Here is an 11708-nt window from a genome sequence, read left to right on the forward strand (position 1 = left end):
GTACCATGATGTTTTTGTATAGTAGATGGCCCAAGATCCAACAGGGGTTATATTGAGATTTTCAACCCTGGAGATGGGTGGAGTGGTAGCATCAGGGACAGAAGTGAAGTAGTTGGAAAGAACAGTGGGTTTTATGATAGTTGATGTCCTTGCACTGAAAGACAAGAAGACATGTTGAAAGCTATTCCTGAGGCATATGTGAGAGATTGGGGTTGTTAAAGGTCAGCAGCCTGAAGTTGAAGCAATAGAAGTGAAGGAATTCTTGGAAGATGTAGATGAGCTCAGGTCTAAGAATAGACTGTGGACTCCTGTCTTCTCCCCTTCCCCACATATACTTTCTCACCTGAAATAAAGCCTCATCGGGCCTCCCTGGGGGCACTGGAGTTAAAGTCTCACCACTCTCAAGCTGTCGTGAGCCACTGCAACATGATTTTGATCTCTGGCCAGGGTGCTAACCCACATGGTGCAGCAGACCTCTCCTGTCTCACCTGCTGCTCCCCTCAGCAGTGTATTTCAGTAGATCTGCCTGTTCTGCTCCCCACTCTGTTTCTGGTGAATCCTCTCACCTCCCACACCTCTGGCCTACACCCTTGTTCTTGTATGCATAAATAAATAAAATAAAATAAATTAAAAAAAATAGAGCCTCATCTTCTGAATCCAGTGCTGATTCCTGATCTGATCCAGGTCTAACTCTGTCCACTTGAAAGCATTTCTCATTCTACTGCTTTCCTTACTAGCCAGCAGCCTGGAGACTCCTTTCAGAGACCTGTTTACCTCCTGAGATTCTGCCTCTTGCCATTCTGCCCAATGACACCTCCCATGAATTTGCTCCTCTTCTGTCACAGAAGTCCCTCCCATAGTGTGGTCCTCCATCTAGATTACTAGGCCAGTCTGAGAGTATCCAGGGGCCTAGAGTTGCTCAGAGTGGAGGTGTCCGTTCTGACCCTTGGATGGGATGGTTTAGTCCCAAGAATCAGAGCCTTGAGCCCTCAGATTGGAGGCACAAATGGAAGGAAGCCCAGTAGAGACATGATTGTTGTCTCCAGATGTCATTTGGGGAGCAAGAGAATACAGCATATTGTCTCTCCAGTTAACAGAGGGAAAACATGGACCAGTGCTGACAGTCTTAGAGAGTAGCACTGGGTTGTCTAAGATAATGAGCATTTTAACAGCAGAGGGGGATAAACACGTCTAGCCATCCTAGAGGGAGGAGGCTGAGACCCACTGACCAGAGTTAAGGCACTAGAGGACACTAGAGTTAAGGTGACTTGGGATACATGTGTATTATCTAATGTATTCATGAGTCCTATAGGACTAGTTGGGGATAAATAGGATCATGTCTGTGTTACAAGCCCTGACTTCCTGGACTGCAAGCACTTTCTATGTAACCCTATATGAGGAGGAAACATGTCCTTAAAGTGTGTATGTCTATCCATTTATAGGCATGATGGCAAATTCCCTGCTGCTTCCAAATGATCTTCAGTGACATTGTTTCCTTGAACCTACTTAAAATGCTATCATCTGGAAAATTATAGACTCTCTCCTTACCCAGTAGCTGGGATGGTCAGAAGCCCCTTAATGTCCTCTCCCCTTACTCTTTGGTAGGCTGATTTCTGATGCCACCTCACATCTGACCTACCCTTGTCCCTTTCCTGTCTCCTGCTCTCCCTCCCTGTTGCAGATGCAGTACCTGGACTCTATGAACGGAGAGGATCTGCTTCTGACAGGGGAGGTGAGCTGGCGCCCTCTAGTGGAGAAGAATCCTCAGAGCGTCCTGAAGCCTAATTCCCCAACTTATAACGACGAGGGTCTTTGACGGTCTTGTTCCTCCAAACTGCTGGCCAGCTAGCTTTGAGGAACCACCGGGGGAGAGGTGACTGTTGGCTCAGGAACCTACAGAAAGTGACCTGAACTGACCTCTAACAGCATCTGTCAAATACCTGGCCCTGGTTGTGTTGATTTTCCTCTTAGGATGCCCAAGAGTATGATCTGGTGGGGTTCAGTGCTGGGAAAATGCTTAGCGCTTCTCCCTCAAGAGAAGCCTTGAGCAAGAGCCCCCCAGCACATATTCCCTAAATCTCCTATAGCAACCATATTATTGATAGCTTTTTCCAAAGGCCAAAGGGATGGGGCTAAGTTAGAAAGGGGCACTCACCCCCACACCCCCCCAAAGGCCCATTGTGGCCTAGGAGCCTTTGTAATGCTGCTGAGTCAAGAAAGGTAACCCAGCTCGTCCTCCAACTTTGAACTGTGGGGTTGAATTGGCCATTAAAAGAAACAGAACCATGTCTTTGCATGGCTCTTTTTTTATTCCAGGGTCTTTTAGAAACTTATCTGAGTTGGCAGTTGCCATAAATTGAGGAGCACACTGCCCAGCTCAGTTAGAGGCAGGGAGGAAGAGAGGGTCAGGAGGTCTCTGCTGCTATTTTTGCCTCCACCTCGTGTAGATAGCACTCATCTGGCCAAGGCACAACCTGCCAGGTCCTGTCCTCTGGGACCCAGGAAGCCTCTCATGACCAAGGGACTTGTTATATCCTAAGTCATTTGGAAAGAGGACTCAAGAACAAAGGGCCCTTTGCCACCCCCCACTGAACTGCAGGTGAGGGACATGCTGTCTTCCCTGTTTTGGCTCCCCCTTATATGAGATTTTGTGTGAAAAAATAACATTCTTCCTGGCTTAGTTATACCTAAGCTACTACCCAGGCCTATGCCCAGCTTTCTATGCCCTTCCCAACTTGTGCTGCAGAGCCCCCTGGTCTGAGCACTCGAGGATCGGTCCCCTCCTCCCTCTGAGATTGGGTCATCTCTTAGGGGATTTTCTTTAAATTTAAGAAAGGGGGCGGGGAACCATGTTGCCCTTCCTTTCCCCCATCAAACTTTGTTCATTTAACTTGCTATAAAATGAGTCATATAAAGAAACTCTATATGGGTGAGGTATATCCCACTTCTGTGAAAACATTACAAATCAAACCGCCTTCTCTGAGTTTATTTAAGATGCTTTTGTTGCAAGTGGAGCTCTAGAGTGAAGCCTCCTCTGTGTGTGTGAGATAATAACACCTTGTAACTCATTACAGCTGGGCACTATTTACATAAACCAGAGCTGAGCCAGGCAGGAATTTGCTGATTAATTTATTTTTAATGGAGTGAAGTATACCATGCACCAAAATAAACTTTACTGTGTGTACCTAACTGCTCCTGGAATGGATGGAAAAATTAATGGAACAGATTTTGGCTCCCAACTCTACACATTAATTCATATATAAAAATTATTTGAGCCTTAACCCATTTACTGCCCAAGGCAGCTCCCCGACCACAGATCCCAGCCCACAGCACCAGTTTAGCTACTGGGCTTGCTTTAGAATCATGGAATCTCTAGTTTGGAAGGAACTTGAGAAGTTGTTTGGTCCAGCCCTTGTCCAGATCTTGACTCTCCTTCTCAATATCCAGTTGGCCTATGTTTGTATAGGCCCTGTATGAATACTTCCGCCTGGAGAGCCAAGTCCTGTCTACAAACACTGCAACTCATAATATAGTACTTCATTTCAAAGAGCCAAATTGGATTTATCATGTCTGCGATGTTCCAAAGCCCTCACTTCCTGACCATCAGCATCATTACTGACAGCCCTCCACTCCCCTTCAAGATAAAATCTGACTCCTCAGAGGCTGCAAGACCCTTCTTAGTTTGACCTCTGCTCCATTTCCAGCTTGTTTTTATGAGTTTCTAACCCATTTTTTCTCTGAGCAAACTGAAGCACTTGGGTTACCTGAAAAGACCATACTGTTTCTGCTCCTGGAATCTTTGTTCCCCCTCTTCTGAGAAGAACCCCCATGTGTCCTCAAATGCCCTCTCTCCTGTCTATCCCAGCTGTTACCCCCTCCTTTGGTGGTATCCTATTCTAGCCCTGCTGGCACTTACCTCAGTGAAACTGTTTCTCACATCCCAGCCCTCCGTCCTTTGCCGTGAGCTCCTGCACTGTGGGCCCTGTCCAGGTCAGTCATCTTTGTTTTTCCAGTGCACAGAGTAGGGAGTAGGCACCAATGTAAATGATAAATGAAAGAAGGAAGCAAGGCTATTAGTAATTATCACTACGAGCCCAACAAAAAAGCCTCTTTCTGGGCCATTCTCTCCATCTGACCTGCAGTTCATCTGATTTTAACAATTAAGTATGAATTGCCTCCTTTGGCCGTCTCATAAGAATGAAAGTCATGTGTTTTTTTTACAGCTGAATGCTTTTCTAGTGAAATTGTTATTAGACCAGACAAGTGAAGGACATGGTTTCTTGCCCTGGGGAAGACTGCTCTCTAGGAATAACTTTATCATTTATTTGTACTCTGTATATTTCCAGAAAGGATCACAGCAAAATAAGAGACCCAATTATAATAAAACTGCAAAATGACTAAAACAAAGTGTAAAAGATGCAAGTATTGGGAAGGAAGAGGAGAAAAGAATCATGTTAGAAAAACTAGTCTGCTAATAGCCAACTCGCATATAAAGTATTTTAAATGTATTATCTCAGAATAGTCTTGTAAATTAAGTGTCCTTGTCATTATTACCCCATTTACACAAGTGAGGGAATTAAGGCTCAGAGAGGCCTGGAGGGTCATCTAGGGTGAGAAGGGGCCAAGAGTATCCCAGCTCACATTTTCCTACCCTGGTTTCTCTGCTCTTTCCCTATCCCACAATGCTGCCTACAGGTCAACCAGGAACCTGCAAGTGAGTATAAAAACTTGCTCTGAGTTTCCTGACAGCCAAAGATAGAAATAGGAAAGGCTGAAAGTTATTTCCATTGTCACATGAAAAGTGCACTTCATTCGTAAGAAGAAACCAATGTTTTCCTTACTTGGGAAGAGTATATTAGAAGGATATGAAATATCCTTTAAATATGAAATTTAAATATGAAATACTGAACAGTGAACAGCACCTCTCAGATTTCAGGTTTGACTAAAAAATTAGAAGTAATAAAGAATTGCTATATTTTATGTCAAGCAGAGATTAAAGCTCAGGCCTCAATTCGGCAAATATTTTTCGCCCTTCTTCTCTGTGCCCGACGCAGCTTGGTACTTTCACTTGTTATCTCCCTTAATCCTCAGTGACAATTCTGTAAGGTAAGTGTTACTAAACTCCTGATACAGATGAGGAAGCTGACACTCTGGGAAGCTAGTACTTAACCTTGCATGTAGACTCTGGTGGTTCTGATGCCCAAGTCCAGTTTTTAGTTCTGGAAAAGGAGTACTAGTTGGGGGAAAGGACAGCTGTACCATAGTTTAAAATTAAAGGAAATCTGAAGCAGTATTCCAGCCCAGGGGCTTGTGCAGGCACATATACATACTACCGGAAAAATCAAAACATGAGCATTAGAAACTGGAGGAGCTTGGAAGGGAGTCAGGACATAAAAGATGGGCAAAGACTAGGGAGGTAAGAAAACAGGGAGTGCAGACCTGCCCTGAGGAGGCAGGAACAGGAAGTTCTTCAGACTGAAGTGAACCAACTAAGTTGCTTAGCGAAAATGGTTGCAGAGACCCAGGCGGGGCCATGGGTAATGTACCCGACAGGCAGCAGGTTGCCCCCCTTGTTCTTGGTAAGGACCGAGTGAAGATGCACAGCAGTGCTCAGTGGATTGGCTCCATCAGGAAGGGATTCTAGCCATTCAGGCTTGATTGTGGGAATTCAAGGGGACGTTCAACCCCCCGAGACATTTCCTTAGGAAAAAAAGTCATCAGGACTTGATGCCTTACTACATGAGGAACCTGAAGGTCATTGAGTTCTCTTGGGAGCGGGGAGATGGCGATATCTGGCAGAAGAGGGGAGCTTGAAAGGAATCCTCTGTGTTGTTCCTTCCCACAAAGGACTCATACAGGAGATAGGGAGGGGTTATTGCCCCTCATGCAATAAGGAAACCAGTCCAATGAGAGGAAACCATTTTGGTGCAGGGGATCCTGTAGCAAGGTGAATAGTCTTATGTCTTCCATCCCATTGCTTTTGGTGTACCTTGGTTAGATCTGGTGGAAGACGGGCTTTGGACAATAAAGATGCCCAAGCAGGGCAAGAGCCTAGGCCAGGACTGGACCTTAGGGGATGATCAGGACTGAGGACTAAGTTTTGTCCTGGCTATTGAAGGGACATTTGAAATTAGGAGACCGGCTGAGTTCGCAAAGGTGAAGTATAGAGTGTAGACCAGGGATATGGGTAGGAGGAGGAGGGGTGAGCACCCAGAAAGCCGGGAGGAGCATGTGTGATAGTGTAGAAAGAGCTGGGACCAGCATAGTAGGTAGACTCTTGAGTGGGAGCCAAGAGAGATGAGCCTTCTGGAAGGAGGAGGGTTTTAATGCTGCATAGTGCAGAGAATAGAGACCAGGAAGTAAGTGAGCCTTAATGACTAGATAATTCCAGGAACAAGATTTTTGTGAAAATAAAAATTGTAAAGGGTTAAGAAGGTGGGGTTGTGGTATCTTGGGAAATGCCAAGCTAGAAGAAATGAAGAAAAATTAGGATTAGGAGAGCAGAATGAAAACTAAAGCATTTTCAGCATGGGGAAAAGCTGGGGATATGTATAGGGGTGGGGAGAAGTCTGATTAAATGTTAAAAGCACTTAATGGAAACCTTTTATAAATCTTAGGAATCATTAGATCCCTGTGGAAATGGAAGCCTGGTCTTGAGGACAAGAGCCTGGCTTCGGAGGGAAGAAGGTGACCTTTTCCTGAAGCCAGAGATTGGGGGACAGATGGAGGGACAAGGGATTTCTGAGATGATAGCTGGGAGGGGAGAAAGAGCTCGTGCTGACCTCAATGCCAGGGAATCTAGAGTGTGTCAGCCATTAGGGTAAAGTGGGAAAGGGGACCTGGCAGGTTTGCGGGCAGAAAGGACAGCCCCACAGTGATTGAACTCTTCCTCTGGGAGTGGCTTTCCCGTACTTGTGACTGTTTTTGCCCACTTCTACTCTGCCCCCACTGCCAGATTTCAGGGGCCTGGCCATGATCCTCTACCCACTTACCCTGGGTAACCACCCATCACAGATTTTCTATGGCTTCCAGGGCACTTCTTGAGCCATGCTGGTGAGCCTGAGATCCAGACTCTGCCCTGGTCGAGGATCCCCCATCTCTCTCCTGAGGGCAGAAAAGGGTGCAAGCATCCTGGAGATCCTGACTGAGGAATTTCTGAGTCTGACCTGTGATGTCAGATTGATAGGATACAACTGACCCCAGCCCTCTCAGCTTACAGATGGGGCCCCAGAGACTCACTCAAGGTTATATACCAGGAACTAGAACCCACTGATCTTGCTGGCTTGCTCCTTCCCACTTTTTTTCTCTCCCCACCATAGAGAAACAGCCTCTTTACTTCCCAGTCACTCTGAAATACTGCAGTAGGGCTGTACCCTGCTTGAAGGGTGAGGGGTGGGGATATTTCCTCTAAGGGTCCGGAAAGGGTCATGAGCTCTAAACCCCAAGCACTTGGTTTATACCGTGGCTTAATCTGTGGCTTATAATTATTTATGAGTCAGCTGTCCCACTAAACTATGAGTTCCTCCAGGCAGAGGCAAGTCTTACTCGTCTTTGGGCCCACAGTGCTGGCCTAAAGTAAATAAATGTTGGGTGGATTGGATGGCCCGAGAGGGGATGGGATGGGAGAGGGAAGGAGAGGTGACTGGATTAATAATGTTGGGAGCTTAAGGGTCAATGGATAATATCCTTCTCCTCCCAAGTTCTGAGCAAATTAAGAAATAAGACACAAGGACAGAAATCAAAACAGTGGCTTTACCCATATTTTTACTAAAGCTGATTGGAGGAGGTAGCATCCGCTTTCTGTTCAGATGGAGTTGTTAATATCCTCCCCAAAATAAACATGCCCCATCCCTAAAATTAGACCTCTCCCTATTGGGGGCAGAACCTTCTCTGGAAGTTACCATATAGATCAATGGAGAAATAAGTCAGCTTTGTGTCTATGGGAGAGGGAGACCCATAAAGGCTTGAATCCAGCTCCTTCCTAAGCCACCAATCAAACAAACTAGTCCTCCTTCTCTGGGGATGGAGTGAGGAGGCAGAAAAAGGAGTCGTCTCCTTTCCTCCCTGAGAGTGGGGTGGGAATTCCCTCCCTTATGTAAACCCAAAGGACAACTTGTCCCCCACTATCATTTGGGATATGAGAGAAGAGGTGAGACCCCCACGATCACAGTGTCTACAGTCTAACCCAGGCACAGCCTTACTTTTCCAAAATAAGTATGCAAAAACTCATTATGTTTCCATATGCTGGAGGTGCAAAGGCATCTATGTATGCTGAGTGGACAGCAGGTCTTGCCTCCTGTGAGGTGAGCTAAGGCCAAATATCAGAGCCACACTGCTGACACAGCCCATGTTCACTTCCATTCTCTGATCTAGAAGAGGCCAGAGACTGACGAAGAGGAGCTGTCTGGTCACTGCCTCATTTGTCTTCAGGTCTTTGCTGAGCCCCTGCCCTTTCATGGCCAAAAAAGCTCTAGAAGTCAATAGGACCAAGCTGCTACTAATATCCTCAGTCCAGTACTTGACATAGAATAGCCCATTTATTCCTCAACAACCTGGTGAAGGAAGTGGTGTTGGTCCCATTTTACAGATTAATATGTTGTGGTTCAGAGTTGTGTTTGTTCAACTCTCCCATTGACTCCATAGTGCCAGGGCCAGTGGACCCCATGAAGGTCTCTGGTGCTCAAAACAGTGAACCACACCCTCCTGGGTGGCTTCTGGGATTATGGTCCTTTGGCACTAATCCCCTGGGGTTCTGCTCCCAAAATTATCCCAAAATGCCTCTTTATGAATCTTCCTGATCTCTTGGCAGCCAGGCCCTCTTCAGAGGGTGGTCTTCCGCAGCCCTTTGGCTGCACCACAGCCCCTACCTTCCTTCAGCAGGCATGTCCTCTAGTCCTGTACAGAACACCCTACTTGCCTTTCTGTACATCTTGAGATCTTTCTCATCAATCAATACCCAGCTTGAGCCAAACTGGGAATCCCTACCACTTGTCCTTGAATCTCTAGTATTTAGATTGCTTGACCCTAATTTAAGAGATTTGGATACACTCTGGCTCCCCTCCTGGCCTAGCTGCTCCTCCCTAGGAGTCCTGTCTTCCCTATCCATGGATGCCACATTAAAGGTGTATGGCAATATCAGCATCAGAGCGACCTGCAACTGGAGGGCTGCAGCCCAGCCTCTGTTCCCACCACCCCCACACAACAGTCACCAGCTAAAGTGCCACTTGGTTTGTTGGAGACAAAAGACAAGGCTAAATAGCCCCTGGGATGGCAGAATGAGGCCAGGCAGGCGCCTGACACACCTCCTGGACAGGAAAATATTTTTCTTCCTCTTAATAACAGTGATTAAGGGGCCTGTGCCTAACACTCTGCAGTCAGGGTCTGGGCTGAACTATCTGCAGCTCCTATCACTCTGGGCCCCCACCTTGAGGCTTAGCCCCAAGACCAGGATCCACCCATTCACCTTCATATGCCCTTTACCCACTCAGTGTACAGGGAGGGGAGGGGCAGCCAGTCCTGCAACCAAAGGGGAGGGGGTTTATTTCATTTACATGCTTTTAGTACCAAAATATCAGAGGTTCAGCCCTTTGCCTTCAACTTAGCCTTCCAATCTGCCCCTTTCAACTGCTCTCTATTGTACACAGACCCAGCTTGAGTTGGCAAGACCATCCCATTGGGCCCTCCCTGGTGGCTCAAGGGGTTATGAAGCAATGTGCAGCCTCTGCAGCATGAGTTCGTTCCCCCCTGGCCAGCCAGGGAGCAACCCACATGGCGCAGCAGACCTCTCCTGTCTTGCCTGCTGCTGCCCTCAGTAGTGTATTTCAGTCACTCTGCCTGTTCTGTTCCCCACTCTGTCTCTGGTGAATCTCTCACCTCCCTGCATCTCTGGCCTGTACCCCAGCTCTTGTATGCATAAATAAATAAATCTTTAAAAAAAGACCATCCCCACTGCTCAGACACCCATGTACAAAGAGCTCTATACCCAGATGTGCACACATGAGGACACATACACAGGTACACAGACACTTCAGGCACACAGGCTTGAATGCAAAGGTACATGTACAGTGATGTGTGACTAGATACTTAGAGTCAAGCAGACAATCAAGGGGCCTCGCTGGTGGCCTAGGTTAAGTCTCAGCACTATTATCACCACTATGGTCTGAGTTCGATCCCCAGGCCAGGGAGCTAACCCATTTGGCACAGCAGACCTCTCCTGTCTCGCCCACTGCTCCCCTCAGCAGTGTATTTCAGTAAATCTGCCTGTTCTGCTCCCTACTTTGTCTCTGGTGAATCCCCTTACTCCCCCCCCCCCCACATACCTGTGGCCTACACCTTAATTCTTCTATGCAAATGTTAAAAAAAAAACCCTTCCAATTAAAAAAATTATTACAAAGAAAGCAGACACACAAATAGCATGTATGGTATGTACATGTGTACACAGGTACAGTTATGCATAAGTATATGCATATCTATATTGAGACATGAAATTGCCACAATTTATAGGATTTTTACTTACAAAAATGGAATCCAATACAAATGTGGGCATGGAGGAAAATATACAAAAACAGAAAGTAATTTGTACACCCATATTCCAGCAGCATTTACAATAGTCAAAAATTAGGAACAACCCAAGTGCCCAACAGTGGGAAATTGTTTACTGTCCTTTATTAAAAAGAAAAGAAATCAGGGCCTCCCCTGGTGGCGCAGGTGATTGAGCGCAGCGCTGTGAAGCTGTCTGCAGCCTCTGCAGCGCAGGTTCAATCCTGGCCGGCTGGCGAGGGTCTCACATGGCTCAGCAGACCTCTCCCGTCTTACCCGCTGCTCCTCTCAGCAGTGTATTTCGTCAGTCTGCCTGTTCTGTTCCCTGCTCTGTCTCTGGTGAATCCTTTCACCCTCCCGCGCATCTGGCCTGTACCCTGGTTCTTGTATAAATAAATAAATATTTAAAAAAAAAGAAAAGAAAAGAAAAGAAATCATGTCACAGACTACAAAATGGATGGACCTTGAGAACGTTATGCTAAGTGAAATAAACCAGTCACAAAAGACCCTGTAAGACTACTTAAATGAGATACCTGGAGTGGTTGTTTGTAGAGACAGAGTAGAATGGAGGTTGCCAGGGACAGAGAGGGCAAAAGAGAATTGTTTAATGGATATAGAGTTGCAGTTCTCAACATGAAAAGAACTCTGGAGAAGGATATGATGGTTGCACAACACTGTGTGTGCTTAGTAACACTAAGCTGTACACTTTAAAATGGTTAAGAGGATAAATTTTAGTGTATTTTACCACAATTAGAAGTAATTTTTCTAAAGAAAGAGCCAAGAATGTGTCCCACCTAATAGATGTACTCAAACGACAGAATAAACACGGGAGCTCCACGCAGAAATAGGCCTGCCTTCCCTCCCGGAACACTTCACCGTCCCCAAGGTCCTGATTCTCTGCTTAAACAAATGTGGAGATAAGGCCCTGATGAAGGCCTTGCCACCTCAGCTGCCCACACAGCTCATTACCTTCCCATGTCTGACTGCTTACTCAACCCCTGCACCTCGTGCAGCCCCCCCACCCCCAAAGAGAGCCTCCTGCAGCCTCTGTTTCTGTTCCTGCCTCTGGGGTGAGACTGACCCAGCCCTTCCGCTCTTGTCACATGGCCTCTCCTACTATCCCCACCAGCTTATATCTAGACTCCTCCAAGTTGCAGCCCCCTGCATCT

General features: G+C 46.5%; 1 protein-coding gene across 3 annotated transcripts in view; it reads left to right on the plus strand.

The window, feature by feature from the left end:
* The window catches only part of LOC119233700 (ubiquinol-cytochrome-c reductase complex assembly factor 1), a 114549-nt gene extending 103635 nt beyond the window's left edge, over positions 1 to 10914 (plus strand). For all 3 annotated transcript variants that reach the window (XM_037496268.2, XM_037496277.2, XM_037496283.2), the window contains one exon: positions 1682 to 10914. In XM_037496268.2, the coding sequence (XP_037352165.1) occupies positions 1682 to 1816 (135 nt within the window). In that variant the 3' untranslated portion in view covers positions 1817 to 10914. The remainder of the gene's footprint in view (positions 1 to 1681) is intronic.
* Positions 10915 to 11708: the final 794 nt, after the last annotated feature.

This window comes from Talpa occidentalis, unplaced genomic scaffold (assembly GCF_014898055.3).
Source record: "Talpa occidentalis isolate TD23 unplaced genomic scaffold, MPIMG_talOcc4v2.1 talOcc4.10, whole genome shotgun sequence".
Lineage (NCBI taxonomy): Eukaryota > Metazoa > Chordata > Mammalia > Eulipotyphla > Talpidae > Talpa > Talpa occidentalis.